Raw genomic sequence first — 26,903 nt, forward strand, 5'->3', positions numbered from 1 at the left:
GTCCCATCAATAAGGCCATCGAGGCTGTCTTGGACAAATTGCCTGAGCCTCTGCTCGAAATGCTATCACAAGATCTTTCGCTAAAGACGCCAGACTGGGACCCGTCACTCGGGCTATTGCATAAGCTAAACCCAGTGGGCCTACCTCCGCATCGACTGCGAATCAAAGTTGGCTGCGTTGTGATGCTGCTCAGGGACCTGAATACAAGCAGCCAACTGTCCAAGAGCCAGCACTTGCGAGTCCTGAGGTGCGAGAACGATCGACTGGAGTGCTTGGTTCTGGATGGGCAGCTGCATGGAACTAAGACTTTCCTGACCCGGGTTCCGTTTATTGCAAAGTACAAGAATCTGGACCAGCATCCCTTTCAGCGGACGCAGTTTCCCATCCGTGTAGCCGTAGACTATACACCATCTAGCACGCCACGAGACACATCACAAACAGGGTTTAAGCTGCCCTCTATACCTGGTCGTGTGCCGCCTGCCGTTCCGTTCAAGAAACCGATCCTTCCTGTTGTCAAAGCAAAGCCTCCTGCAAATAAGAATCCAAACTTTAAACTTCCTGGACTCCCAGCATCAAAATCAAGCTCTTCCGTCACAATCATACCTACATCAGTCGCGAAGCAAAGCCAGCACATACCACTACCACCGACAGACTGTTGGGATGACTTTCTCGAAAGTAGCACGCAGATCTCGCGAGAGCTGGCTTCAGAAGTAGCCCCGATGGTAGAAGAGCCAGTCAAGCCCCCAGCGATCGTAACGCATCCGACTATTGACACGCTTCCCCCCATTTCGACCCAAGACTTCGACTTTTCTCTAGACGATCTCGATGAAGAGCCACGAATAGAGGAAGCGGAATGCAAAACTGCGCCTACTATGCAGCATAATCCGCCAGGCCAGGTGCACTCCGCAATTACTCGGCCCCCACCACAGCCGACATCGTTGCCTCTCGCCCCGCAGTTGGGGAACCCATTGATGCCTCACATGCGGATGAATAGCCTCCCTACACCCACCGAGTTCTCACCGCGTCCTTCTGCGACTGCGAACTCGAGCAGACCATTATCATCGTCCAAGAAGGTAGCGGGCAAATGTGTCAACCCAGGTCCCTTTGCATCGGGACTCGAGGCTGAACTTGCTAAGCTCAGAGCTTCTCAGCTGCCCATGTCTATGTCTGGCCCCAATGCAAAGAGAAAAGCTTCGCCGATACCTTCGAAGAACCCACTACCACCAGTAAAGAGGCAATGCGTACCGATACCTCACACGCAGTCCTCTGCAGTGGCATCGGGACCAAGCGCGTCTTTTGAAGACTTTTTCATGTCGACGCAGGAAGTAGCTTCATTCTTCGACGACGACGACGATAACATGAGCTTTGGATCGCCACCCATTGCAGTATGATTGACGGATTGGCTTATGTAGATATGAGAGACGTTGGCTAGGAGTTAGGGTCTTGGTTACGATACCCGTTTCGATTACTTTTGCTAGATGATTACGTAGATACGCGATTAATGAACCTCTATATGTGCTCTGCGATGGCATTCCTCCAGGTTTTCACGGAACACGATACTTAAAGATCATGCTTGCACACACCGAAACATGTAAAGATGTTGGCATCGTTGCTTTCCCTTGCAGATACAATTTGCACATTTAGCTACTACAGAATGCCCCAGAATTCTTCCGGCTCCAACCCCCACTTCTTACACAGCTCTCTATACCTCTCCGTGTACCCCTCCGCCCTCTTCCTAAATCCTTGCGCAGTCTTCATCTGATCTCTCCCAACTTGATGTCGATGAGCTGAATCCGGACCATCAGCCACCCTCACGAAACGAGCATATGTCCACAACTCCGGTAACGGCGTATGTTGCGTCAGGCCCTGGCCACCATATATCTGCATAGCCTCATCGATGACTTTGAGCAGCGCATTCGGCACCATGATCTTGCTCTGCGCGATGGCGTATTTGCCTGCCTTGTTGCCTTGCAGATCCATGGTATCTGCTGCATTGAGCACAACAAGGCGCATAGCATCGATCGTCATGCGCATATCGGCTATGCGTTCGATATTGCTGTCGAATTCGCCGATGAATTTGCCTCGTGGCTTCTTGCGCGGCTCCATGCAGCGGACGAGCGCGAGTTCGAAGGCACGTTCTGCTTGGCCGATCAGGCGCATGCAGTGGTGTATACGGCCTGGCCCCAGTCGTCCTTGCGCTATCTCGAACGCGCGACCAGGACCGAGGATGATGTTCTCGCGCGGCACACGCACATTCTCGTATATGTATTCGCCATGTCCCTCCGGCGCCCAATCATAGCCCATGATCGTCAAGTTCCTCACTTGCTTCAGCCCTGGGCTGTTCGCCGGTACCACCAGCGTTGTGTGTCTATTCCAGGCGTTCGCGTTCGTGGGATCTGAACAGCCCATCAGGATGAAGAGCTGCATCTCTGGGTTGTACTGGCAGTTGCCGTATAGCTTGCGTCCGTTTATGATGACTTCTTTGTCCGTGATTTCCATCTTTATGCCGACTTGGGTTGCGTCCGAGGAGGCGACGTCGGGCTCGGTCATGCTGTATGCGGAGGACATGTCGCCGTTCATGAGGGGGTGGAGCCATTTCTTCTTCTGCTCCGGTGTGCAGTATTTGGCGAGGAGCTCGATGTTGCCTGTTTCGGGAGCATGGCAGTTCATCGTCTGGAGACGTGTTAGAAGACGTTCAGGCTACATTGGATCTGGAGAAGTTTACCTGCGCTGCCCAGTACACTCTGCCCATGATCTCAGCGCAGCATGAGTACTCCAGATTGGTGAGGCCTGGACTCTCGACAAAGTGGTTCGGCAGGAAGAGATTCCATAATCCTTGCGCTTTTGCCTTCTTTCGAAGGTCGTGGATGATGGCTGGTGTTTCCCATCGCGTCTTGCTCTCCTTGAGTTGAGCTTTGTAGATGCGCTCAGCTGGTATGCACTCGGTCTCGACCCAATCGTATACCTGCTGAATCTTCTCAATTGCGATCGGACGAAGTTTCGCTTTGACCCATGGCGGTATGCGCGAGAACGCTGGGCTGCTGTCGATGTCGATGTTCAAAACCATAGTGCAGATTCCTGGATCGTGAGTGATGGAGGTAAGTGAAGATGATCGAACTTCAGAATCAAATGTCTACGCGTGCATATAGCAGACATGACTCGCTGCACGGTCGATGCCGACGCGTCGCGATATGCAGCCCAGCCGAGGCGATGTTGTTTTGGCGGGGGAGCCGGATGTCTTTAAGCGTGGGGAAGGCACAGCCCTGGAGGCAGCGAATGGGAAGCTTGGACCCCTGACGTCTTTCCGCGTCGACGTGAGTCGAGATGAGCAGCACGACAAGACGCCAAACCTTTATTGGGCTTTATACACCATGGCTTCCGAGATGGGAGAGTTTGTTCACTGTTTACACATTAACCTAGGGCAACATGGCTAACGAGGGATTTGCGAAACCATGGCTGGAGGTATGTCAAGTGGGAGCATGTGCATCAGAGTATTCTAACGGGTCGCGTAGTTCGAAGAAGAGTTCGGCGAGCGCATGCTCTTGAAGCCGCCGGTTTCGAGCATGACTGAGCAGTTCATGCGATACGGTGGCCTCATGGCTTCGAAATACACCTTCCCCGCGCCCGACCCTTCCGTAAAGACCGAGGACACAGTCACCGACGACGGGACCAAAGTGCGCATATACACACCTGATGGGTACACCGGTGGCAAGCCAGTGTGCATGTACTATCATGGTGGTGGCTGGGCTATGGGCGACGTCAACGGCGACGACCCATTCAGCAGAGCAATCTCAAAAGACGGCGGCATAGTGGTTGTATCTGTTGAATATGGCCTCGCGCCGGAGAACAAACATCCTGGGCTGCTGAACGAGTGCTACAAGGCCTTGGTGTGGGCGTTAGGCAATTCGAAGCGACTCAACACCGCTGAGGGGAGATACCTCACTGCAGGAGTCTCCGCTGGAGGCCAACTGGCTTTCGCAACTGCGCTGAGAGGCCAGGACGAGAAGTCGGGCGAACTTGTTGGTGTTGTTGGAATTATACCTGCGACTGTCCACCCAGATGGTGTTCCCGAGGCACTCCGGACTAGTTATACATCAATGGAGGAGCATGATCAACATACCATCAACACTTCGGGGGCGATGCGAGACTTTTGGGCTGCCTTCGGTGCACCACCAACAGATATATACGGATCGCCGCTTCTTCACCCAGGAATCAAAAACCTGAAGAAGGTCTACATGGCTATTGCGGGCCAAGACACATTGAAAGATGACGGCATGCTTATGAAGCGTATGCTCGATGATGCGCAGTAGGTCTTCTGTTTCGTTGCTCTACTATTGCTGACGTGAATGCAGGGTACCTGTCAAACTCGACTACTACGATGGCTATCCACATTTTTTCTTCGCCTGGCCTTCGCCCAAACTCGATGAGCCGAGGAAGCAGTTCTATGACAACCTGACTGAAGGAGTGCAGTACGTGTTGTCGGAGTAGGCGTAACTTGATCATGCATAATCAGTCAATCCATATGCATTGTTATGGTCCAGAAACAGCGTCCACAACTCGTCTAGGTGAATGCAGTCGTACCTGAGCTGCATCACGACAACGCGGAACAATAGGTCACTACCAAATGTTGTCTATTAACTTGGAGTGATCCTGGTCTCTTCTGGCTTGTCATCTTCCCAGCGTTGACTGAAGATGCACCCGCACTCAGCTGTATGTGCAATGCTGTCGACACCTCTTTGAATCCACAGCACGTAGAACTTATACTCCTGGCCTTACTCGTAACCATTTGCTGGCACATCGAGGATCTCGTCATGTCCCTCGGTTGCATCGATCTGGTAATTGTGTTCATCCATCGGAATCAACTCATCCGAACTATCAATCCACTAGTCAAGTATTACTGATCTTGCGCAGGAGCTGGATATTTCCACTCGAAAATCTTTCGCAATCGTCCAAATCCTCCAGGTTTCCCGACACCCAAGGCAGGGTCAAAGCTTCAGGGATCAACAAAGCACTACCAACCACACCAGGCCCAAGATGGAAGTACATAATCTTGGTATTGTCGTGGCGAACCGAACAAAATCCGCCTGGAAATACCGGAGAAAGGCGGCATAAGACACCCGTGCAAGCGGATAAACCGTGTTCTTAATGAGAAAGTTCCCGACCGTTGTAATGGCATATCAAGTCTGCATAAAGACTGAACCCTATCGAAGTGGACGTAGGATTTCGTTGAAGGATGCTCGACATAGGTGCACATGTGGGGCCACAACGGCAGATCCGGGGCTCTTCTGTGGTTGGAAAACACCCAAGTCCCAGACAGCGCACTCACACTGCCAGAAGACCCATTCATCGAGGAAGAACACGACGCGTCTGCTCAGTGTATGCTCTTGATATGTCCAGGCTCTTTTTGCCCATCTCGACTGGGATGAAGTTTTGTAGTTACTCACAATGCATAATGTTTTGACTTCATCGTCGCTGCGATGGCCGTAGCGCCAGACTGGCACAAGTGGAGTTGTGAAACTCGACTGCATCCAACAAGCAAAGTGCATCTAGATTGTCGAATGTCTGGCATGAGGCACGGCAGCCCTCGAGGAGTCCACGGGTCCCAGTGAGAGCTAAGACATTTCGGGTTGATAGAGGGGACGTGCACGAACTCTTATCTTAGACAAGCTCAGGGGTTCGTATATGGAGGATCGCTCAAGCATTGACACGCACGCTAGCAAATTTCTTGGACCCTGCTTCATCCCATGAACTAAAAGTTAGCTTCAATGCAAACATCAACAGCAACGTCTCAGATGTCCCGGTGACCCATTTCGCAAAGATGGCAGAGTTTGACGGTACCTAGGTATTCATCAAGGGGACGTCCGGCACCTGGGCCATCCTCCAAAACCTCATGGTCAGCATCAATCTCAATAATACGACGTTTGTCCGCGCTCCTGCTAGCGCACGACCCGAGGTAGATAGCTCAGCCAAAAAGGGATCCAACTCGTATCCCTTTTCCGCCCGTTCGAGCCGACACGACGCCCAGTTCGGCAGAAATGCAAGATGAACGCTCCTATTAAACTGTTCCCCCGGAGCCAAGAAGACTTTCCTTCTCCTCACAGGTCTTTCAACCTCGCAACCCAACCATTACACTCGTTTTAAAAACCAATTAATACCACACTCTTTAATCTTTAATAATGTCTTCGATCATCCGCACCGTCTTCGCGCTCAGCGCTGCCGCCGCCGTCGCCGTCGCTCAAGACCCAAACTCCCCACCCCCCAAGCTCGACGCCCCCTGCGCCGATGCCGTTATCTTCATGGCCCGCGGTAACACTGCGCCGTACCATGACTACCGTACATTCCCCTTCGCCGACGCTACGTGCGCCAAGCTAAGGGCTGAGGGCAAGACCTGTGACTACATTGAGGTCGTGTTCCCGTACGGCGGCGACTACTGCAAACAAATTGGCGAGGGAGTCCGCAACGGTCTTGACCAGATCACTGCTTTCAACAAGAAGTGCCCGTGCACGCACCTCATCCTCAATGGCTTCTCTCAGGGTGCCTGGATCATGGGAGATGTCCTTGCTGGACCTGGTGGATGCTCGCAGATCACCACTGGTCTCGACCCTGCCGCGGCTCCTGGTAATGCTAGTAAGTATCCTTGACATGGCACACTCGAACCTTGGACTGTGCTAACGTGGTAACTTAGTCGCTGCTGCTCTCCTCTGGGGCGATGTTAAGCACGAGGCTAACATGCCATACAACGTTCTTGACGGCTCTGATCTACAGAAGAACGGTCGCGACGCCACCTCTCTTGCGCGCCTGAACCGCTTCGCACCCGTCCTGCGCTCTTACTGCTCTAAGGGAGATCCAATCTGCGCCAACGGCGACGACGTCGAGAAGCACTTGAGCTACTTTGAGAAGTACACCGAAGACGCCTCGAACTGGGCCGTTGGAAAGCTCAATGCCGCCGCCCCTCTATGTGCCGCTCCCACACCTACGCCCAGCGCTTCTTCTTCTGCCGTCGCCTCGTCTGTTCGCGTTGCCGCTGTTGCATCTTCGAGTGCTGTTGCATCTTCGAGCGCTGCTGCTTCCTCGAGCGCTGCTGCTTCCTCCGGCGTTGCTGCTTCTTCCGGCGCTACTTCTTCCGGCGCTGCTGCTTCCGGCGTTGCTGCTTCCTCTGGCGCTGCTGCTCCCTCTGGTGCTGCCGCTTACTCTGGCGCTGCTGGTTACCCTGGCGTTGCTGCTTCCTCCAGTGTCGCCGCTCTTCCCGCTCAGCCTACATCTCCAGTTTACGTTGCTCCCTTCACTGCTCCCATGTCATACAAGGCTATGTGCGTTCCCCGCATCACGATCAAGTATCACTACGTTTAAGAGTAAGAAGGACGGAAGATGTAGCGGAGTAGACGTAGTGTCAGCAGTAAATAGGTGTAGATCGATGAAGGCACTATGAAAAAGAATGACCGTCGTATGCGACGTCTGCCTGAACTTTTGGTTTTCGTGCGTGATGAGTGTTTTCCGTCTGCTCTGCAAGTGCGCTATGAACTCTTGTAGAGCCCGATGGTCTAATCTACGAACGTCTAGCCTGGAACCTAAACGTACCTGTGAGTCTCCTGTATCCCCCGTATTTAGTTTCCTACATGAATCCGGACAACACAATCTACTGGAAACCCCTTATCCTGCGAACCTCTAGCAAATCCGCTGTCACATCTGGTATATCCTGGCGCTGGAAGTCCTGCACAAGACCGCTATTTATATTAGGTGTGACGTCTGGGTTCTCAATGTTGAACCTACCTACCTAGGTAGGTATCTAGGATGGTATGGCTACTCACGCAACTAAAGGCACGTAAAACTGACACACTTATTCCTATACATGGAACAGTATATATCATGCACATGGCTAATATACCAATCTGCGCGAACTGAGTGCATAGTGGTGTTGAGGATGTAGAGAGGCGAGCTTGGTTTCGGAGTAGCCGTAGCTTGATCACGCGCATTCAATCATCTATATGCATCCTTTCATGCCATTGCGACAGAATACCTTCCAGTCCGCTGTCGCCAAAGCCATCATTACACCTAGATGCTCTGCAGATCCCAAGCAACAGCAAATGTCTGCTCCTTCCACTCTTTAGTAAAAGCTTGCGCTTTGACGACAATCACAGCCGTTGAGCCAGGAACATCATCCCAAATGATCTTCTCAACTGTATCTGCGGTAGAGGAGAACAATAAGTCAGCGTTCCAGATCATTTGAACATCTTTCCGCTGTGTAATGAGGTATGCTAACTTACTTTCGCAGTCGAATCCCTGGTCGCCGTCTGCCATGTTTCCATGTCGTTCAATGACGTCATCTCCCACGCCAGCACGAACAATGAGATTCATGTCATTTTGCACCAGCGCACCAGGCGGTTCCGGATAGGTCATCGTCACAGTCAAGCGCGTGCGAGCACTCGTCGAGGGAATGGCCAACGGCGGGCTCTGCCACGTCTTGTCCAACTCTGAGGCGACTCGCAGCACAGGCGCGTCTTGGACATGAGTATGTTTGCTTTCGTATTCCGTGTTGCCTTGCCAGCCGTCAACGAAAGAAAGCTGTTGCACCATCCTGAGGGAGGCTGCGACGTTTACGCGCCCAAAGCCTTGCTCGTAGTCGTAAGGCAATGTTTTCCTACTCTGGGCTCCGCCGCTGTGCAGCACTGCGCCATTGACCAACAAAGCTTTGATCAAAGCCGCGCTGGTGTTTTCTTTTCCAACGCCCTGTAGCGCTTCACGAAGCAATGCAACGCAGCCTGAGACCAGAGGCGTGGCCATACTTGTGCCTGACAGAAACATCCAATCAGAATCATCTGATTTCCCATTCGCGGCACGACGGCGATCCCCTAGTGGTAGCGCGCGAGACGCGGCGGAAAGAATCGCGACGCCCGGTGCAACGATGTCGGGTTTAATCCTCCCCACCGTGGCTTCATTGTTCGCATTGCGTGCAGGTAGCGTCGGTCCACGTGAGCTGAAGATGGCCACGGAAGTGACATCGGAGCCGTGCTTGAAGCCATGCGTGTATCTATGGCCGTCGTTGTCTCGCGTTGTTCCTGTAGCACCAACGGTGATGCAATTCTTTGCAGCTCCATTGCCCCCTATCTGGCTCGCGCCCGCGTTCTTGACTGCGGCGTCATTTCCGGCTGCCACGAGGATACAGAAATCCAGGTTGTCGCGCATGAACCGGTCGATGTCGGTCGCGTCGGCTGTGTATCCAAACTGTCCTGTCGTCGGGCTCCATATAGGGCCCCAAGAATTGTTATGGATCCGAGACCCGAGTTTATACGCTTCTGAGTAAAGAACGGACGTTTCGGCTGGTACCTTGAGACTCCACTTGCGTAAGCTGGTGTGCCATTGAGACATGGCCTGTACAACTATCCTCGCGTTCGGCGCAGTGCCTTTCATCGGTACTTCAACCTTTTCGGCGTTCTTGTAGACCCCATTACCGCAGATCGAAGCGCAGACATGTGTACCGTGACCCACGGGGTCATTAGGAGTAGCAGTACCTGGAACCATACCGATGACTTGCACGACACGATCCGAAAAGGCAGGATGAACCTTGATATCTTCTGTGTCCGCCGCCATGCCCTGGTCAAATCCTGAGTCGGCCACGCAGACAATTTGCCCGGTACCTTGGTACGCGATCGAAGCACTCTGAATAGCGAGCGCATCAAATAGAACGGCGCGCGCCTGGTCATTGAACATGGCATACTGCCGGACCTCCTCGATCCTGTTGACGCTGTCCAAAGCGGCGAGTGCCGCGAGTTTGTCCTGGTGAACAGTGACTCTGATCTTGCGCTCCAGGATCTCGAGGTCTCCAACGGGCACTTCAGCCGCTCGCGCAACATACGGAGCCAATTGCTCCGACGTCACGTTGGGATTCTCATGAAGAATTAAATCGACCTCATAGTCCTGTTGGTCGTGTTCGCCCTCGACCATTTCCTTCAATGAGATGGTTGTTTTGAGTTCTGGATGATAACTGAGATTGTAACCATTAGCTTCGTCATTACCAATATATGCTCCACAGGACGTGGTTCTTACATGTCCGCTGTCACGACGAACGGCAATAGCCGTAGGGCCTGCAGATTGTCCGGCTCATATCGACAAAGAAATGTCTTCTCGGCGACATATTCTTGGATCTCAACATGATGGTCTGCCAAAACCGCCTTCTCATCAACAGAGAGGACACGATCAACTTGCACAAGTATGAAATTCGATTCCTTTGCATCGGGTGCAGATCTCACTTCTCCCTGATCGTTTGCATTAACCGTCCACCTCTCGCCTGTTGATCCGATCGGTACGATTGTGTTGCCATTGACGGTGATGGACGCCATAATGCCGCCCTGGGTTGAGAAAAGTCTTCGGGATAGTACGTTTACAATTTTCAAAGGTAGTCTGATATGAGGGTCAAGAGCACAGCACCGGTATGAGTATGCCGAACATTCTATAGACCCTGTACGCTATGGTCTGCACCTTTTCCAGCCATTGAGCACATAGGAAGCCCACACTTCGTGATCTTCCGCCTAGAGCTCTACACAGCCAGCCACAAGCGACGCGGTGGCCTAGGAAGAGCTGGAGCCGCGAAGCTATTGATGCTCTAGACCGTAAGTGAGAGCGAGGCAGCGGACCTCCCCGGCCGCTCAGCCAGCCAAGCACGACGCCACAAACTAGCGAAGGCTACATGTGGAGCTAGGACGCAGTTAAGCGACCCTGCAGAAGACGCAGGGTGAGAGGACCGTAGGAATTCGAGCAAGAAAGTTGGCCAGGTCAGCGCCCGAAGTACGACCATGTAAGGTTTTCGTATTCCAGCGCTGATGGAGGCGTACAGATGTGCTGAATACGGGCATCTTGCGTGTTCTATTCGACGGCCGAAGTACGGTCATCAGACTAGGCCAGCTCTTTTGCTCGAATTCCTGCATGATCAATTGGATTATGGGTAGCTCGGTCATACGCGCACACGAAACTGAGCCAAATGTAGCCGATCATGGATTGTTCATACAAACCTCTGGTAGCAAGCCATGGCAGAGCCTACTGATCAGAAGATAGGTAGGCCTATCTCTCTTTGTTGCAGAGGGCTCAACAGTACATCTATGCCGCAGATGACGCAAAATATACGCAGGCAGAAATTCACGATCAGGATGTTAAAGTTTCAACTTTATACCGATCTATCCTACTTCTCCTACTGTATAGTAACGCACGCTAGGAGAAACATACAAGCTTAGTGCAATCTCAACTTGGCATGCGTTGCCACATTGCGTCTAAGGCCACACTCGCGTATCTGCATCCGTGACTTCTTGTGAGAGGGAGAACACAACCTCATCCAAGTACGTTCTCACCCCTGTTTCCCACGTCTTGCCCGACTTTTTTAGCTCGATCAGTCCTCGACACTTCTCGACGGCATCGCGACAGCCAATCATGCTGTTGAACTGATCCAAGTTGGCCAGATTTGTGGGATCGGGGATTGGGGTGTTGGCGTGATCGTACAGCCCGTGATGGTCGTCGTCTTGTCCATTGTAGACGTGGAAGTTCTCGATTGGGCCCCATTTGTCGACGACGCCGGGTTGGAATTGGAGGGGATCTGCCACGGTGGTATCGTCAGATGGTTTCGATCAACTATGTCACCATGTGATGGAAGAAAGAGAGCCTGCGTTGCAACTTACCGTCGGAGATCTTCGCTTCATGGTTCAGCAACGTGCGTCTCGTGTGTCCCAGAGCGTAGGAATCTTGTATGATATGGAACATACTGCCTAAGGCTCGACGTGGTATGTCCAAGGCTTCGAATGCCGACTCGCCAGATAGCAGATAGCGCAGCGTCCCCCAGTTGGCGGGCAGCGAGAAGTTAGGACAGAATTCGGCCATATCGGTCTTGCTGATGACTGTATCTGGGGTAATCCCTTCCTCTCCATTGAAGAGTTTCCAAAGGACGCCGAGCCATTTCATCAATTTTCCTTTGGTCTCCTCTGGGTTCTCTCCAAGCTTGGAAGCCATACAGTGTAGGAACTGGAGATCGCCGTAGTGGGAGCGCCCGGTCGGGTTTTGCATCTTGTCTGATTTGTCTTGTTCCCATTCGTATTCCCCTGTCTTGAAATAGTAGCCCCACATCATTCCTGTCGAGTAGGTGTGGTTTGCGTCGGCGTAGTCGTCAAAGAGTAGACAAGCGGGATCATCGTTCCACACCACTCCCCGAATGTACTCCCAGTCGTCGTTACTGGCACTTTCTAATGTAGTCCCTGGAGCTACGTTGAATCCTGTACTGACCAGGGCAGCCAGAGTGATAGACTCGTGAAGAGGAGAATGTAAACTACCTCCCAGCCCACCCGCGACCGCGAAGTTTAGTCCATATTCTTTGCTCGCCGCCAAATGTTGTGCGTCCTCGGTATGGGATTCAGAAGCCATTGTAATGATGATTGCGAGTGTAGCTCACGACAGCGTTGAAAAATCTTGATACTGACCGGGGGACCGCAGTCTCCCCTTGTTTTACCTGATGAGACTTCCAAACCCAAGATTGATCTAGACCAGCGATCTGTATCGTACGCGAACGATCTCAGCTTAGCCATAAACGAGCCCCGTATCATCTCGAAGCTGAAGGATGCAAACTGCACCTAGGAGAAGCTGTATGAGGAGAAGTGTCGCCTGACCTTGCTAGACACAACGGTCAGCTCCCCAGTGTTGTGTCTAGATGCTAGATGTACACCTCTACGACCGCCACAACCTCTTTTTCAGTAGCTTCTAGCTTCACAATGAATTCTCACTGCATACGTCCGACATTTGTGGCGCGCGGTGGAAAGCTGAGACCAGCCGCATTTTCACGCCGCATCATTGCCTAGGTAAAGTGTCAACGCAGTTCAGGCGACGAACTAACATACTTCTAGTCGAATGCGTCTAATGAGCGACAGATCGAGCCTCGTTTAGGCCTTCGGAGACGAAGCTAACGTATCCATGGACGAAAACGTAGGATAGGTGGAGTACGGCTGGCGGTCGCTTGACCTCACGAGGTATGCACTGAGGCGGACCGATTCCGTGTGACCAAGTGCGCATGAAGGGTATGCAGGCGGGTGATATGAACTGAAAATAGGCGAAAATTCCGCAAGTTCGCTATGGATTGATGTAGATAGCACCAGGGCCTGTGGTGTGCAGTAGTTGTGGCTTTCCGAATGTCACGCCGAGTGGGCGCGATGCAAAGCCGCTGCGTGTTTGTCGGTCTCGATCAGCACCCGACTAGGGCAGGATTGTATGCAGACTCGCAATCTCCAGTGCTTTGTTATTGATCAACTTGTCGCAACATCAATAGAGTGCGCCTTTGACGCAGACTCGGACCTGGTCACAGTGTCGCAAGCGGGACATTGCATCGTGAAGGCGCTGGCCAAGGTTTGGTAGCGACCTCGGGATGCCCGTTCTCCACCTGGGCGCCGCTCCGGCCGCGCCCGCCCCCGCACAAATAACATGCGCACCAACGGTGGAAGCCATATTTTTGACGCTGGAAGGTGCGCCACCCCTGGAACACTCATAGCAGCTGAAATCAGAAACCATATTAAGCTCGGCGATCCCAAAAGAGTTGTGGCATTACCTAGGCACGCAAGGGCTACCACGCCTAGAACGTCACGCGTAACTTGCGCCAATGCGAGAAGGTTCCAGATAGCAGCAAGTTCAAGCCAAACAGCCCTGATGTAGCTGAGGCCGAGCAGACCACGCAGCAGGGCCACAGCTGGAACTACCATGAACTTTGCGCCATGGACATGGTGGCGCAGCTGAAGCTCAGCTGTGAGTTCTCGATCTTTTGTCCTTGCTACGGATTTCCTGCTCCATGGCTAGCCGTGTCGGTGCTGTAGTTGCTGCAGCTACCGGGAATGCAGAATGCTCCTGTATCGTACTCAACATCATCGGATGGCGGAGTAAGAATATGATATTTGACATAAAAGGCTCTCCGCCCTCCGCTGTTCCTTCTCTGACACAGCATCCAGCCGTAGTTCCCTCAAGACACCATCATCCACAACCAGCTTTACCAGAGTTTCTGATCTCTCGCCATGTCCGAACAAAAGGAGCAAACCCTCAAAGCCCCCGAAGGTGACTTCCAGGAATGGACCGAGAAGACTTCCAAGAGCGGGAAAACGTTCTTCACCAGAGACGTAGATGAAAAGGGCAACACAACCGAGAAGCCAGCAGACGAGCCTGACCACGACGTTGACTCTCACGGCCCTCCCTTCGACAATGAGCCATGCTACTGGAAGGCAGACACCGAGGGTATGACAACCACCGACTTCGCCAACAAGACAGGTATGTATAGCAGCAGTGCTGCATGGTACGCGTGAGGTAGTTCATGTAACTGACACTTGCGAAAAGGCATTACCTGGTACAAGCTCAAGAACACCATCGGAGCAACTTACCAGTTGACCATCAACACTAACTCGACCTACGACTACACGTTCCACACGAAGCCTGATAGCTATGGATTGGATGTGTATCAGACTTGGACGACTCATGAAGTCACGTACACGACCTGGGACCCTACCGTGACCTCGGTCAGTGGCAGTTAGATAGCTGCCATTCTGCGGGACAGCTTCCATCGGTATCATTACGGATGCAGAGCTAGTGGCTTGTAATTAGTAGTAGCGAATGGACATGTCATCGTTCATATCTATCCGTGAATGTACATGGCCTCCAACGTGCTTGAAGCTCGTGCAACATCTCACAGCTCCATTGACACTCAGTACCATTAGTCACAACACTGTGCTTGATGTTAGTGCAGGTATAAGCGTGATGTTCGACCACAGCTCTGGGTGTCAGGTTTTCTTGGACGATACTCGATGACATAATGAGTGAAATTGTTAGAACTGGTACATACGACCATAGGACACTGAGAATTAGGCTTCCCGTCCGCTCAGCCATATACAAGCAGTGTACCGGCAGATTAGTAGTTAGGTGGGTGACCACTAGCGAATCCCCGCTGTTGTATGTTTTTGCTAAATCTTCTTTTTGCCCAATCTTTTTACCCAGGTGTCGTACCATGCCAACCTTGGAAGGTCACACCCCAGGGCTAGCGTACACAGTGCGATATCTTCTTTTTGCCTGTGGAGTCTAGTACATCTTGCCTACCAGCTGGAAAGACAGCGTCGCGCGAAAGCAGTCGAGCTAGACGTCTGGACCCCGCTTCTTCTTTCCCCGCGCGCCACGCACCCAGCATCCTCCAAGCTTCACCTCTAGCCAAACGTTCTCAGCCCGCGCGCCATGTCGGCCACCTTTTTCCGTATGAACGGCTTTGCTAAGGCCAAGTCAGCAACGGTGCCCTCATGGTGTCGGGATGACTCGCAGCACAATCCCTGCAGTCTTTCCTGTTCTGTCGCGCCTCACAACCCGTTGCATACATAGGTAGAGTGAATGCGAAGCGCAGAGTAGGTACTTATACTCTTCTTTGGATCCAACATAGTCCTCAAGCTATACCAAAAGCCACACAAGAGACGTCGGGACAATTCTAATCATGAAAGCTGGCCAGTGGGATCCGTAAGTACATAGTACCTAGGTAGTCCTCACTGAGTATGAGACTGACGAGACATCCAGCAAGCAGCAAAAGGTCGTCGTCAATGACGTGCCGAAACCCACCGAAGCACCAAATCAGTTCCTAGTCAAGATACAGTCAGCATCATTATGTCATTCAGACTTGCTCATGGCCATGAGACCCGACTACAACGTTACCTTAGGCCATGAAGGAGTCGGCTACATTGAGTCCATTGGACCGGAAGCCAGCAACAAAGGCTTCAAAGTCGGTGATGCTATCGGATTTAACTACTTCATCGGGGCATGTTTCGAATGCGAAGGTTGCATGATCCACAACATGCGATGCGAGACGGGTAACCAGAAACTACAAGGTTTTGTGTCGGATGGGTACTTCGCCGAGTACGCGGTCGTTGATTGGCAGAATGCAGTCAAGCTACCCGAAAACCTCGATATGAGTAAGACTGCACCGCTGTTCTGTGCGGGTATCACAGCATTTCATTCAGTGGACAGCTGTGAGTTGAAGGCGGGCGATTGGCTGGCGGTTATCGGGTGCGGCGGTCTTGGACAGTATGCGATACAATATGCAAAAGCCGTAAGTTTGGGCAGAAAGCTGCGCTACGCATGGCGACTGACAGTAGACAGTTGGGTATCAAGACTATCGGTCTCGATATCAACGACAACCAACTCGATGTGGCGAAGAAGGTCGGCGCGGAAGCTGTCTTCAACTCCATGAAGAACAAGGATTATCTCGAAGAGATCAAGAAGCTCACTGGAGGCAAAGGATGCCACGCAGCGGCGGTCTACAGCGCATCGAATGCAGCATACGCCGGCGCCCCAGATGTCTTGAGAACAGGCGGACTACTCATGGTCATTGGAATCGCACCGAAAGGACTGGACTTCATCAATACCTTCGACTTAACAACAGGACGGTACCGCATCAAGGCCGACAGCACGGGTATTCCGCAGCGAATGAAGAAGGCTGTGGATTTCACTGGCAAGCACAGGTATGTTACTTCTTATGACATGTGGAAACAGTTTCTGACCTTCCGCAGCATACAACCAGAAGTCGAGTTCCGCAAGATTGATGATTTGCCGCAGATGGTCGCTGATATGGAGGCTGGTAAAGCGGAGAAGAGACAGGTTGTTGTATTCTAGACACGATATTTATCTAGTCCAGCATTAACTCTACGATATCAACAAAGGAAAATGACAAGTACCGTCACCGCGATGCCTACATACTGTGAGGCGCTCATACCACTGACCATGGATCAATTGTACAACATGACATTAGGCAGCCTGCTTCGATCGTGCCACTGGTAGTACCGCCATGTACTAGACCCCGCACGCTGAACTTGGCTTGCTCCGTTTTCCTCGGTCGGTTATGCAGGGTCACTGTTAGTGGCTGTACTTGTGGAATACACAGGTACTTTAGGTTCTAGGAGCCGACAACCCAAGAGCCTTCGACCTTCTTACACGATCACCAACTACATGCTAAGATGACCTACAAGACTATCGATGTATTCTTTCCGCCCTTTTTATCTCACACGCGTGACTAACACTTCAGCAGCATGATTTCGCGAATCCCGAGTTCGAATGGGACAAACAAGAGAACTACCAGCGTCTGTCCATCCTCGTCACTGGAATATATCATGAACTGAAGCTCTCTTCTAGCCTGTATAAAGCTCTCCTTTTTCTTTCGCAAACACCCCGACGTTACCGATGAATTCTTCAAGAAGCACTACAATCACATCCACTCCGACCTCACCGTCGCCTGCAAGAAGTTCCACGCAGTCAAGATACAACGCTACGTTCAGCACTACCAATCACCAGGCCTCAAAGGCAAACTGCAGAGCTTGGGCATGGATCTATTAGACTACGATGCTTGCAGTCAAATCTGGGTGAAGAAGTGGGAAGATTGGGAGGCTTTTGCCGGGAGCGACGAGTACCGGGCTGCACTCATGCCGGATGCGGAGAAGTTTATGGATCTGGAGAAGGGCATCCAGGTCATGGCTGGGTGAGTCCATCTCTCTTCAGTTCCTTTGGTGGTTAGTGTGGACTGATTTGCTGATGAAATGAGTCTAGACATGATATGATCTGCTTTGGAAAAGCGATTCCCGATTGCGATGCTACGGATGGGATTACGCGCAGAGCGGAAGCGTAGTCTGGGCGCTGTCTAGACATGGTCCGGGATGCAAAGTACTAGGCGTTGTAGTGGATCAGAGCGGAAGACTACCATATCTATCTATTTACCCATGGTCTCTCTGCGACTAGATAACGTCCACACTGAATTAGTCCCTCATGCCTCTTCTATGTCTTGATGCAGATGTACGGTTTGCAGGCTGATCTATTCAGCTCAACCAAGCTAGTCCAACCCTTGGCCAATTCCAGGACTTCAGCATGGTGGCGTCACATGTCGGTCTCGTCTAGCTCAAAGTCCACAGTACACCCTGTATCTCGCACGTGCAATGATGGTCTTGACTGCGATCTCAAGGTGAACGCACGGATGTCGGAAATAAGCTTTGACGCATGGCTCAGTACCGACGGAAACGTTGTTCCAGGTGAAGACGATCCTCGCCCCTTTATCGCCCACTACCACTTCCAGTCAAGCGCCATGATGTGGCGCACATCTTCTCCGCAGTCAATTCCGGATACCCACATCCACGTCCACTACCCCGGATTTCAGAATGTGCAACGATATGCTCGAACTGATGGAGAACGCCAGCCAATAGAACAGCCTGCTAGCATAGTAAGCTCTGCTTCTGTGTATCCGAGATGCGGGGCTGGAGGAAAGTCCAAGTGTCGAACCAGTGGCTTGATGGGATGTGACCTGTGCATGTCTACAAGACCCAGCGAAGGATATATGCAAGCCATAAGTGGGCTCTCTACGACGATCCCTCACCCCAGTTACACAAAGTCGTACCTGCATCAGGCGACTTTCCTTTCACCAAACCATCATGGCAGTAAGTGCCGTCCACGAGAGCGGCCTGCGTCGGCCATCGGACGAGAAGAGAGACATTGAGCAAATCGAAACCGTTGCAGCGACACCACCACAGACATTCGTCACCCCAGATACAACCACTATAACACCAAAGACATGGCTCGTCATCTTCATCCTGTCTTCGACTTTCGGCCTTTCTTTTTGGCCTGTACCTACCACCTCAGCGATGATGGCTCGGCTTGCCACTCAATTTGGTGCTCCGACAGCGAGCGCGTGGTTCATACCCGCTTACACAACAGCCAACGCGATTGGCTTCCTTCTTGCGGGCGCAAACTCCGATCTCTTTGGAAGGAGGTGGTTCTTGTTGTTTGGTAATGCGTGTTGTTGCGTCGGTTTCATCGTGACCGCGACAGCGAAAGGAGCAGACCACTTCACAGCTGGACTGGCTATAACCGGATTTGGAGCCGGATTCGCGCAGATGGCCATGTGCAGCATTCCTGGTGAGTGAGCTGCGTCGTGTGTTACATGCTAGTGGGTCTGACTGTTATAGAACTTCTACCGAACAAGTTCCGGCACATTGGTATCTGTCTTTCGGACGGTTTTGTCTTCCTCATCGTTATAATTGGTCCTATCGTTGGAAGAGTGAGTATAATTCTTCGACCTGGTGGGCGAAATAGCTGACATCCGTTCACAGTACGCCATCGACGTCAATGCGTGGCAGTGGGTATACTGGGCTGGTCTGATTGCTCAATCCATATCCTTTGTATCTCTTTTCTTGCTCTACAAGCCACCGAAGCACCCCAAGGGCGTTCCATGGTCCGAGGCAGTCCGCGGCCTCGATTATGTGGGCACTGCACTTATTGTCCCAGGCATCTGCCTTGCCCTTGTTGGTATCATCAACACCACGTACAAGCCAAGCTCAGACGTAACCGTCATTGCACCCATGGTAGTCGGGTTCGTCCTGATCGCTGCATTCGGTGTTTGGGAGACGCTCTCGAACACCCGCTTCAAACTCTGCCCGCCACACTTGTTCAGGAGCCACAAAGGAAGGGAATTCACGGCGCCGTTCATCGTAGCATTCATCGTCACCATGTTCTACTACTCGGTCAACATCATCTGGCCGACAATGGTGAATGTCTTCTACCTGGGCCCGAACGTCTCGCGGAGTACCGAACTGCTGCTCACACTGCCGCCGAATGTAGGCCTTGTTTTCGGATCACTATGCCTCATGGCTTTAGGCAACGTGATCGGACACTGGAAATGGACATTGATCGGTACCTGGACTGGCATGGTGCTCTTTGGCGCCTTGATGGGCCTTGTCACTCCGTTCAACCAGAACTTGATGATCGCGTTTTGCTGCATCAACGCCTCTTTCTTCGGATGGGCACAGTACGAGTCCATCGCGTTCACACAACTTGGCGTGCCACAACAAGATCTCGGTTTCTCGGGTGGCTTGGCGGGTATGGCTCGTTACGCAGGAGGGTCGCTGGCTCAAGCCATCTATACCACTATCCTCACCAACACCCAGACCACTCGTGCTGCTGCGACGGTTCCCGCTGCTGCTGTGAAGGCGGGTATGTCGTTGGAGAACGCGCAAGCTTTACTTGCCGCTTTGCCCCTAGGCGCAGCCGCCATCGCCGAAGTGCCAGGTACAAGTCCAGAGGCACTAGGCGCGGCTTCTTTGGCGTTCCAATGGAGCTATGCGCACGCGCTAAAGATCGTGGCGCTCAGTAGTCTGAGTTTCGGTATCGTAGGATTGCTCTGCATCTTCTATTGCGAGGATTTGACACCGAAGATGACGGACAAGGTGGAGGTCTTTCTCGAGAACGACGTGTACGCGGACAAGAACGAGTTCCACTGAGCACCTAGAATGCTGTAGCTTAATTGATAATCTGGCTCTCCTCATACCATCTTTTGCATAGCGTTGGACATATCGATGATGCGGTCGTGTTGTGTTGGCTGCGCAAGATGTGTCAGGGGGACGCTTACCTTCTCGCCCGGCGCGTCGCCGACGTCATGGACCCTGCGAAAATGTCTCGTCACGTCTTCCCGTCGTTCCTTCCTCCACCACGACCTTATCCTATAAGCTCCTCATCAGACGTCGACGCGCCGCGCACATGTCGCATACACACAACGGGCCCCTCGATCTGAGATTTCGCATATCATGAATCGGCAACGCGTCCCAAAGAGGCTGGGATGACTCGAAGACGGCTATATTCTCGGGCGCTCCTTGCGGCAACCCCACAACTCATGGGTACCGGATGGCCCGCCGAGGCGACCGGGCCTCCTTCTGAATTCCTCGTGATGCGACGCGGGATCTTCAGAAGAGCGCTGACGATCTGTAGAGTGTAGAGCGGCTGTTTGAAGTTATGCGCGCGGTAGGTAGTGTACGCACCAGTGTCCGTACTACTGACGTTTAGTACACCCCATGGGCAGTATGGGAAAACTCCCGTAGGAGAGAACCCATCTAGACTTCATGTCTCCACTATCGCAATCCCAATCGCAACCCCACCTTCCATACTGGTCGCCCATGCAAAGAGACAACATGTAGTCTCTGCAAGGGCTAGTTTTTGGCACACGCCGTGCCGGTGCCTTATCGCTTCGCCCTGCTTATAAGCTTCATTATCCTTGAGGCCTCACTCTTCTCAAAGCTCATCCTTAGCACGTCTTGAAGAATGTCAAAGTCAGCTGTCGTGTTTGGCGCATCCGGCGTGACCGGTCAGTAAACCCCTCAAAAGACTATAGATGAGCTTCATACTGATAATGATCATGCAGGATGGTCCTTCGTCAACGAGATCCTCTCCGACTATCCCGAGAAGAACATATGGAAGCGGGTTCATGGACTGAACAATCGCCCCCTCGCCCCAAACCAGACGCAATGGCCAGAGGACCCGCGCCTAAACCTGGTCTCTGGCATTGACCTACTCGCGCATAGCCAAGAGAGTCTCAACAAGGAGCTGGTAGAGAAGATACCGGACATCGGGGAGGTAACGCACGTATACTACTTTGCGTACAAGGCGGGCATGGATGTACAAAAGGAGTTGGACGAGGCTGTGGAAATGTTTTCCAAAGCGGTGACAGCTATGGATAAGCTGTGCCCGAACTTGGAATACGTTGTGTTGCAAATCGGCTCGAAGATCTGTAAGTCCTATCCCATTCTTGTGAAGGTGTTGGACACCCAAGACTAACATACATTAGATGGCTGCCATCTCCTCGCTGCACTTCCGTGGTTCGATGAAGTCGCTCCTCCGGGCACCACCGGGCCCAAACTCCCTCCACCGCCGCTCAAAGAATCCTACCCCCGCATACCCAGCCCGTACGCCGAGATGCTGTTCTACCACGCACAGAACGACTGGATCGCCAATTACGCCAAAGACAAGAAATGGAGCTGGATCGAGACTCGTCCCGATCTCATCATTGGCTACGTGCCCAACCAGAACTTCTACTCGCTGGGTACATCCTTGGGTATCTATTTGAGCCTCTACAAGGAGATCCATGGCGAGGGTGCTGAATGCCCATTCCCTGGCAACAAAGGAGTCTGGAAAGCGCTGAGCAACGATAGCAGCAGCGACATGATTGCGCGCCAGACCATCCACCTCACACTCTCCCCCAACACCAAGAAGGGAGAGGCCTACAACGTCGCCGACTCCAAGACACCTTCAAACTGGGAGAAGAAATGGCCTATTCTGTGTTCCTACTTTGGCCTCAAGGCCACTGGGCCTGGTGCCACTCCCATTGATGTGCGCAAGTTCATCAACGACAACATGGAGACATGGCTGGCAATGGAGAAGAAGTATGGGCTGCAACATGGCCATGTGGACGGTGGTCGTGGACTTCAGATTGCCGAATCAATGCTCATGACCAAGTTCGACTTTGATCGTCAATTCGATATGACCAAGATGTACTCAACAGGATTCACCGAGGAGAGAGATACGAAGCAGACTTGGGGAACTGTCTTTGACAGGATGAGGAAGGCCAAGATTATCCCGTAGCTATGAGACGTGACGTGCCATGCAATCGTGCCGCACAATAGTGTGCAAAGAAGGAGGATTTTTAGAGGCATTTCTAAAGACTGCACTACTATATCCAGCGCTCTGATGAAGAGACAGCAATGAAAACTAGAATATCTATTGAAGTCCTACCCAAACAGCTAACTGACAGCTCAATAGTTCATGTTAATCATAATCGTCTTTGGCTCCGTAAACGCCCTCAGCGCATGGACGCCGCACTCCCTGCCCAACCCACTCTCCTTGCTTCCACCAAAAGGCGTCATGGTGAACATCAAGCTCACACAGTTGACACCAACCATACCCGAGTCGAAGTCGCTTGCGACGCGCAACGCCTTGTTGATATCCTGGGTAAACACACCAGCCATAAGGCCAAAGTTCGTGTTGTTCGCCAACTGCATGATCTCTTCCTCCGTCTTGAAAGACTTGACGACAGAAACAGGGCCAAAGATCTCTTCGCAGTGGATCTCGGAAGTGGGGTCGACGTCTGTGAAGACGGTGGGCTCGAGGTAGTAGCCTGATGTGCCGATGCGCTTGCCGCCGACTGCCAGGGTGCCTCCACCTTGTTGGCCGCGCTCGATGAAGCCTTGTACGCGCTTGAACTGGGCTTCGTCGACCAGGGGCCCGATGTTCGTTGACGTCTCGTCTGGGTCGCCGATTTCCTTTGTCTTGTCTTTCATCGCTTGCTTGTACTTCTCGATGAAGGCTTCGTAGATGCCTTCTTGTACGTAGACGCGGCTAGCGGCAAAGCAGACTTGACCTGTGTTGGCAGTGATGGCGTTAGCAGTCCAGGTCACCGCGTTGTCGAGGTTGCAGTCATCGAAGACGACGGCGGGTGACTTTCCTCCTAGCTCGAGAGTGACACGCTTGAGGTTGGACTTTGCGGCCATCTCTTGGATCTTCTTTCCAGTTGCGATAGATCCTGTGAAGCTGACCTTGCGGATGCGCATGTGGCTCGCGATCAAAGCACCGGTGCTTCCATCTCCAGAGAGGATCTGGAAGACACCAGGTGGGAAACCGGCTTCTTTGATGAGCGTACCGAGAGCCAGCGACGAGAAGGGTGTTTTCTCCGAGGGCTTGAGGATGAAGCAGTTTCCTGTGGCGAGTGCTGGGGCTGCCTTGAGGCCAATGGTGCCGATAGGACCGTTCCAAGGTACAATGCCTGCGGTGACACCGAGAGGCTCGTTGCGTACGATCTTGAGGAAGCCGTCTTCCTGGGGCCAAGACTCGCCGCCGAACTTGTCGATGAAGCCAGCGTTGTATCTGAAAACCTGATGTATTGTCAGTGGTCACTCTTGGAGTTGTTAATAGCTGTACACACCTCAGCGCAAAGACCAATCTCAAAAGCACCAAAGGCTGCTGGCGCACCGAGCGAGATCCTTGATAACTGTGCGATACCCTCTGCGTTCTGCTCGATGAGATCTGCGAACTTGTTCAAGATACCTCGGCGCTGATTCGCGCTCATCTTCTTCCACGCCGGGAACGCCTTGTCCGCCGCATCAACTGCAGCATCGACATCTTGTTCACCTGCTGAGGGCACGTCATCTGCAAGCAGCTCGCCGTTCTTGGGGTTGTGTAGAGTGAGCTTCTTCGGCGACTTTGAGTCAACGTACTCATTGTTGATGAAGATTTGCTTTGGTAGGTTCTTGGCAGAGTATTGTAGTGTCATGGTGGGCGAAATATGAGGAAGAATATTGCAAGAAAGCACAAAATATAGGGTCCAAGAAGGGTATATTAAACTTGTACTCGAGAGACGGCGCACGCGTATGAAGCGCTGGCTAAGTAATCTCACCTCTTAACTAAAGTGGTAAGTGTCAACTCCGGAGGTCTGCAGCCTGGTGGCGGTTGTTATCGGCTGCGCGAACGCATTGCAGCCATAGGTAGCACTGCATGAGGAGAAGTTAGCTTGGCGACGACGTGGTGTCGCAAGACCGTTTGTCCGGAATGATGGCGATGGCGCTCGCGGTTTGTTTTCCGTGTCTTCGGCGTGTGCACGCGTCGAGTCAGCGTCTGCACTTTCCCCGCATTGCCCCGCGTCATGCTGTGTGACGGCCATGGCGAAGCTGCGTACGACGGCTTTGAATCATGTCTATCACACGCACAGGTTGAACGAGAGTCATGCCAGATGCTGTAAAGTTAGAGTTCGCGACGATGCCTACGAGCGTGATCCATATTGCAGGTGGGATCGGCTTTTGACGTAAGAGTGGAAATGGTCACCGCTGAAGCAAACCGCGACGTGAGGAAGCATGACGGCTATGCTTAGAGATATTTCAAGGGATTGCCAATTAACCATCACTACAAGCTGCCAACTCGGAAGATGCTTTCCTAGTAAATGCGGAGAAGGCACACACGGGACGTCTCTGCGTTTTCGTAAGGCGGCTGCTTGAGCTACTCACCTAAATGGACAGTATCACACCGATAGCCTATATTATACAACAGTGCAATTGACATATGGACTACTATTGCAATTTGATTTGTCGACCTGCTATCCAACTCCTAATTGTCCCATATACGCAATACTTCCAAAGGGGGTCTTGATCACGAACGCTTTTCCCACGATGTCGAAGAAGGTCGCTTTGATCACCGGCGGAGCATCAGGCATGGGCCTAGCTGTTGCAACAGCTCTCTCGAATCGGACTGACCAAGACTGGGAACTCCATCTCCTGGACATGAACGCCGAAGCCGGCAAACAAGCAGCTAGCAAGCTGAAGAATACCCAGTTCCACCAGACAAATGTCACTGATTACTCCTCACTTGTCTCCGCGTTCGAAGCCAGCTACAGCCCATCCCAAAGGTTAGACTTTGTATACGCGAACGCCGGTATTGTGGAGCGCGACAACTTCTATGCGAAACATGACCTAGATGGTCCACCTCCTCCACCACCAAATCAGCTAAGCGTAGACATCAACTTGAAAGCGGTGATCGACACATCATACCTGGCTTTACATTACTTCCGCAAGGCCATGGCAAAGCATGGAAACTTGGATCCCGTGTTGGTCATGACAGCGTCTTGTGGGGGACTATACCCATCAGAGTTCTGTCCGATATACAGTGGAGGCAAAGCCGCCGTTATACAGTTCAATCGCGCCATCACCGTCGCATACCACCACGAGGGGATACGCACATTTACTACATGTCCAGGAACAGTCAACACTGGTCTTTTGAGCCAGGAAGAATGGAAGTCTTTCCCTCTGGAGTACTTCACGCCTATGGAGACGGTGGTTGATACTGTGGTGAAACTGGTAGACGGAGGCGAGATCGTGGACGCGAAAGGTGTGAAGAAGACTGCGGACGAGCATTGGGGGTTGACGGTGGAGGTGAACGGCAACAATTTCTACTTCAATACAGGACCGGAGTTTTGCGATGATAACATGCGGGCGATGATGGCGCACACTAGCATGGCGAAGCAGCTAAGTAGATTTGAAGGAGGCAGGAAAGACGGTACGAACGGGACTTGAGATGCACATAGATATACAGCAAATGTCGAACGGAATCCATACACTTCTAGAGCTTAGAATGGCGTCCTGATGCAAGTCTCATACCACCATCTACAGCAATGTCTTCTCCATTGATGTATGCTCCTGCTGGGCTACACAGGAATACCATGACGCCAGCGATGTCCTCTGGCTCGCCCAGCCGCTTTCGCGGGTTGTTATCCTCCAGCTCTTGCTGCCCGCCCAGCATCTCGATCAGCCCGTTTGCGAGTTTCGAGGGGAAGAAGCCCGGTGCAACGGTGTTGGTTGTGATATTCCTGGGCCCGAGTTCGACAGCGAGCTGCCTTGAGAGGTGGTGGGCTGCAGCTTTGGAGATGCTGTACATGATAGTGCCGTGCTCACCGACGTGGGGGACGGTCGTGCCGGCTGTGGAAGAGACGATGATGACGCGGGAGGGCGATTGACGGGTACCAGCGCGTTCGAGCAGGGGTGCGAAGCTGTTGGCGTTAGGAGCAGCACATATGTTGTTACTGGTCGATACTCACAGTCGTGCCAGGTTGAAGACACCGCGAACATTGAGGTCTAGCACTTTCTTGCTCGACCAGTCTGGTGTCGGATCGAACGGCCCTCCCCACGTGGCTCCCGCGTTGCACACGAGGATATCCAGCTTGTCATCTGTCTCTTGGACCTTTCTGACTAGCCTCTCGATATCTTCTGTGTCCGCGACATTGGCAGCGACGCCGACCGCTGTACCAGATACAGGCAGCTTGTTGAGCTTGTCGACGGCTTGGTCGATGCCTTGCTCTCCTTCATTCTTGCGCGCAGAGATGAAGACTTTCTTTGCACCGGCGAGGAGAAAAGCGGTCGCAGTATGAAGGCCGAGGCCTCTCGAGCCTAGCAAGACGAATTAAAACGCGTTCATGTTGGTTGCATCAATGTTGCTTACCTCCAGTGACGAGCGCGACCTTGCCGTCAAGGCTGAACATGCGGTTGAAGTCTCTCAATTCAGACATGGTGGTCAATCCCCGA

General features: G+C 52.4%; 12 protein-coding genes across 12 annotated transcripts; 7 read left to right on the plus strand and 5 right to left on the minus strand.

The window, feature by feature from the left end:
• Positions 1-1,647: 1,647 nt before the first annotated feature.
• On the minus strand, positions 1,648-3,067 carry J4E86_000623 (uncharacterized protein; the record flags this gene model as incomplete). The annotated part of the gene is made up of 2 exons (XM_051441196.1): positions 1,648-2,673; positions 2,726-3,067. The coding sequence occupies 2 exons, from the start codon at positions 3,065-3,067 to the stop codon at positions 1,648-1,650; spliced, it is 1,368 nt and encodes a 455-aa protein (XP_051307367.1).
• A 359-nt stretch (positions 3,068-3,426) lies between these two features.
• Positions 3,427-4,488, plus strand: J4E86_000624 (uncharacterized protein; the record flags this gene model as incomplete). Its single annotated transcript, XM_051441197.1, has 3 exons — positions 3,427-3,462; positions 3,513-4,306; positions 4,353-4,488. The coding sequence occupies 3 exons, from the start codon at positions 3,427-3,429 to the stop codon at positions 4,486-4,488; spliced, it is 966 nt and encodes a 321-aa protein (XP_051307368.1).
• A 1,688-nt stretch (positions 4,489-6,176) lies between these two features.
• Positions 6,177-7,350, plus strand: J4E86_000625 (uncharacterized protein; the record flags this gene model as incomplete). Its single annotated transcript, XM_051441198.1, has 2 exons — positions 6,177-6,627; positions 6,686-7,350. 2 exons carry the CDS (start codon positions 6,177-6,179, stop codon positions 7,348-7,350), a joined length of 1,116 nt encoding a protein of 371 aa, XP_051307369.1.
• Positions 7,351-8,052: 702 nt separating this feature from the next.
• On the minus strand, positions 8,053-10,337 carry J4E86_000626 (uncharacterized protein; the record flags this gene model as incomplete). Its single annotated transcript, XM_051441199.1, has 2 exons — positions 8,053-9,982; positions 10,045-10,337. The coding sequence occupies 2 exons, from the start codon at positions 10,335-10,337 to the stop codon at positions 8,053-8,055; spliced, it is 2,223 nt and encodes a 740-aa protein (XP_051307370.1).
• Positions 10,338-11,261: 924 nt separating this feature from the next.
• J4E86_000627 (uncharacterized protein) lies at positions 11,262-12,399 on the minus strand (the record flags this gene model as incomplete). The annotated part of the gene is made up of 2 exons (XM_051441200.1): positions 11,262-11,581; positions 11,664-12,399. The coding sequence occupies 2 exons, from the start codon at positions 12,397-12,399 to the stop codon at positions 11,262-11,264; spliced, it is 1,056 nt and encodes a 351-aa protein (XP_051307371.1).
• A 1,628-nt stretch (positions 12,400-14,027) lies between these two features.
• J4E86_000628 (uncharacterized protein) lies at positions 14,028-14,537 on the plus strand (the record flags this gene model as incomplete). The annotated part of the gene is made up of 2 exons (XM_051441201.1): positions 14,028-14,277; positions 14,344-14,537. The coding sequence occupies 2 exons, from the start codon at positions 14,028-14,030 to the stop codon at positions 14,535-14,537; spliced, it is 444 nt and encodes a 147-aa protein (XP_051307372.1).
• Positions 14,538-15,478: 941 nt separating this feature from the next.
• Positions 15,479-17,513, plus strand: J4E86_000629 (uncharacterized protein; the record flags this gene model as incomplete). The annotated part of the gene is made up of 6 exons (XM_051441202.1): positions 15,479-15,501; positions 15,559-16,087; positions 16,138-16,499; positions 16,548-16,641; positions 17,063-17,128; positions 17,178-17,513. The coding sequence occupies 6 exons, from the start codon at positions 15,479-15,481 to the stop codon at positions 17,511-17,513; spliced, it is 1,410 nt and encodes a 469-aa protein (XP_051307373.1).
• A 936-nt stretch (positions 17,514-18,449) lies between these two features.
• Positions 18,450-20,294, plus strand: J4E86_000630 (uncharacterized protein; the record flags this gene model as incomplete). The annotated part of the gene is made up of 3 exons (XM_051441203.1): positions 18,450-18,933; positions 18,984-19,075; positions 19,128-20,294. 3 exons carry the CDS (start codon positions 18,450-18,452, stop codon positions 20,292-20,294), a joined length of 1,743 nt encoding a protein of 580 aa, XP_051307374.1.
• An 814-nt stretch (positions 20,295-21,108) lies between these two features.
• Positions 21,109-22,425, plus strand: J4E86_000631 (uncharacterized protein; the record flags this gene model as incomplete). Its single annotated transcript, XM_051441204.1, has 3 exons — positions 21,109-21,151; positions 21,209-21,574; positions 21,632-22,425. 3 exons carry the CDS (start codon positions 21,109-21,111, stop codon positions 22,423-22,425), a joined length of 1,203 nt encoding a protein of 400 aa, XP_051307375.1.
• A 170-nt stretch (positions 22,426-22,595) lies between these two features.
• On the minus strand, positions 22,596-24,109 carry J4E86_000632 (uncharacterized protein; the record flags this gene model as incomplete). Its single annotated transcript, XM_051441205.1, has 2 exons — positions 22,596-23,711; positions 23,762-24,109. The coding sequence occupies 2 exons, from the start codon at positions 24,107-24,109 to the stop codon at positions 22,596-22,598; spliced, it is 1,464 nt and encodes a 487-aa protein (XP_051307376.1).
• An 889-nt stretch (positions 24,110-24,998) lies between these two features.
• J4E86_000633 (uncharacterized protein) lies at positions 24,999-25,898 on the plus strand (the record flags this gene model as incomplete). Its single annotated transcript, XM_051441206.1, has 1 exon — positions 24,999-25,898. One exon carries the CDS (start codon positions 24,999-25,001, stop codon positions 25,896-25,898), a length of 900 nt encoding a protein of 299 aa, XP_051307377.1.
• A 46-nt stretch (positions 25,899-25,944) lies between these two features.
• Positions 25,945-26,887, minus strand: J4E86_000634 (uncharacterized protein; the record flags this gene model as incomplete). Its single annotated transcript, XM_051441207.1, has 3 exons — positions 25,945-26,371; positions 26,420-26,768; positions 26,821-26,887. The coding sequence occupies 3 exons, from the start codon at positions 26,885-26,887 to the stop codon at positions 25,945-25,947; spliced, it is 843 nt and encodes a 280-aa protein (XP_051307378.1).
• Between the last annotated feature and the right edge of the window lie 16 nt (positions 26,888-26,903).

Source organism: Alternaria arbusti, assembly GCF_024043155.1.
Source record: "Alternaria arbusti strain BMP 1465 chromosome Unknown scaffold_1, whole genome shotgun sequence".
NCBI lineage: Eukaryota > Fungi > Ascomycota > Dothideomycetes > Pleosporales > Pleosporaceae > Alternaria > Alternaria arbusti.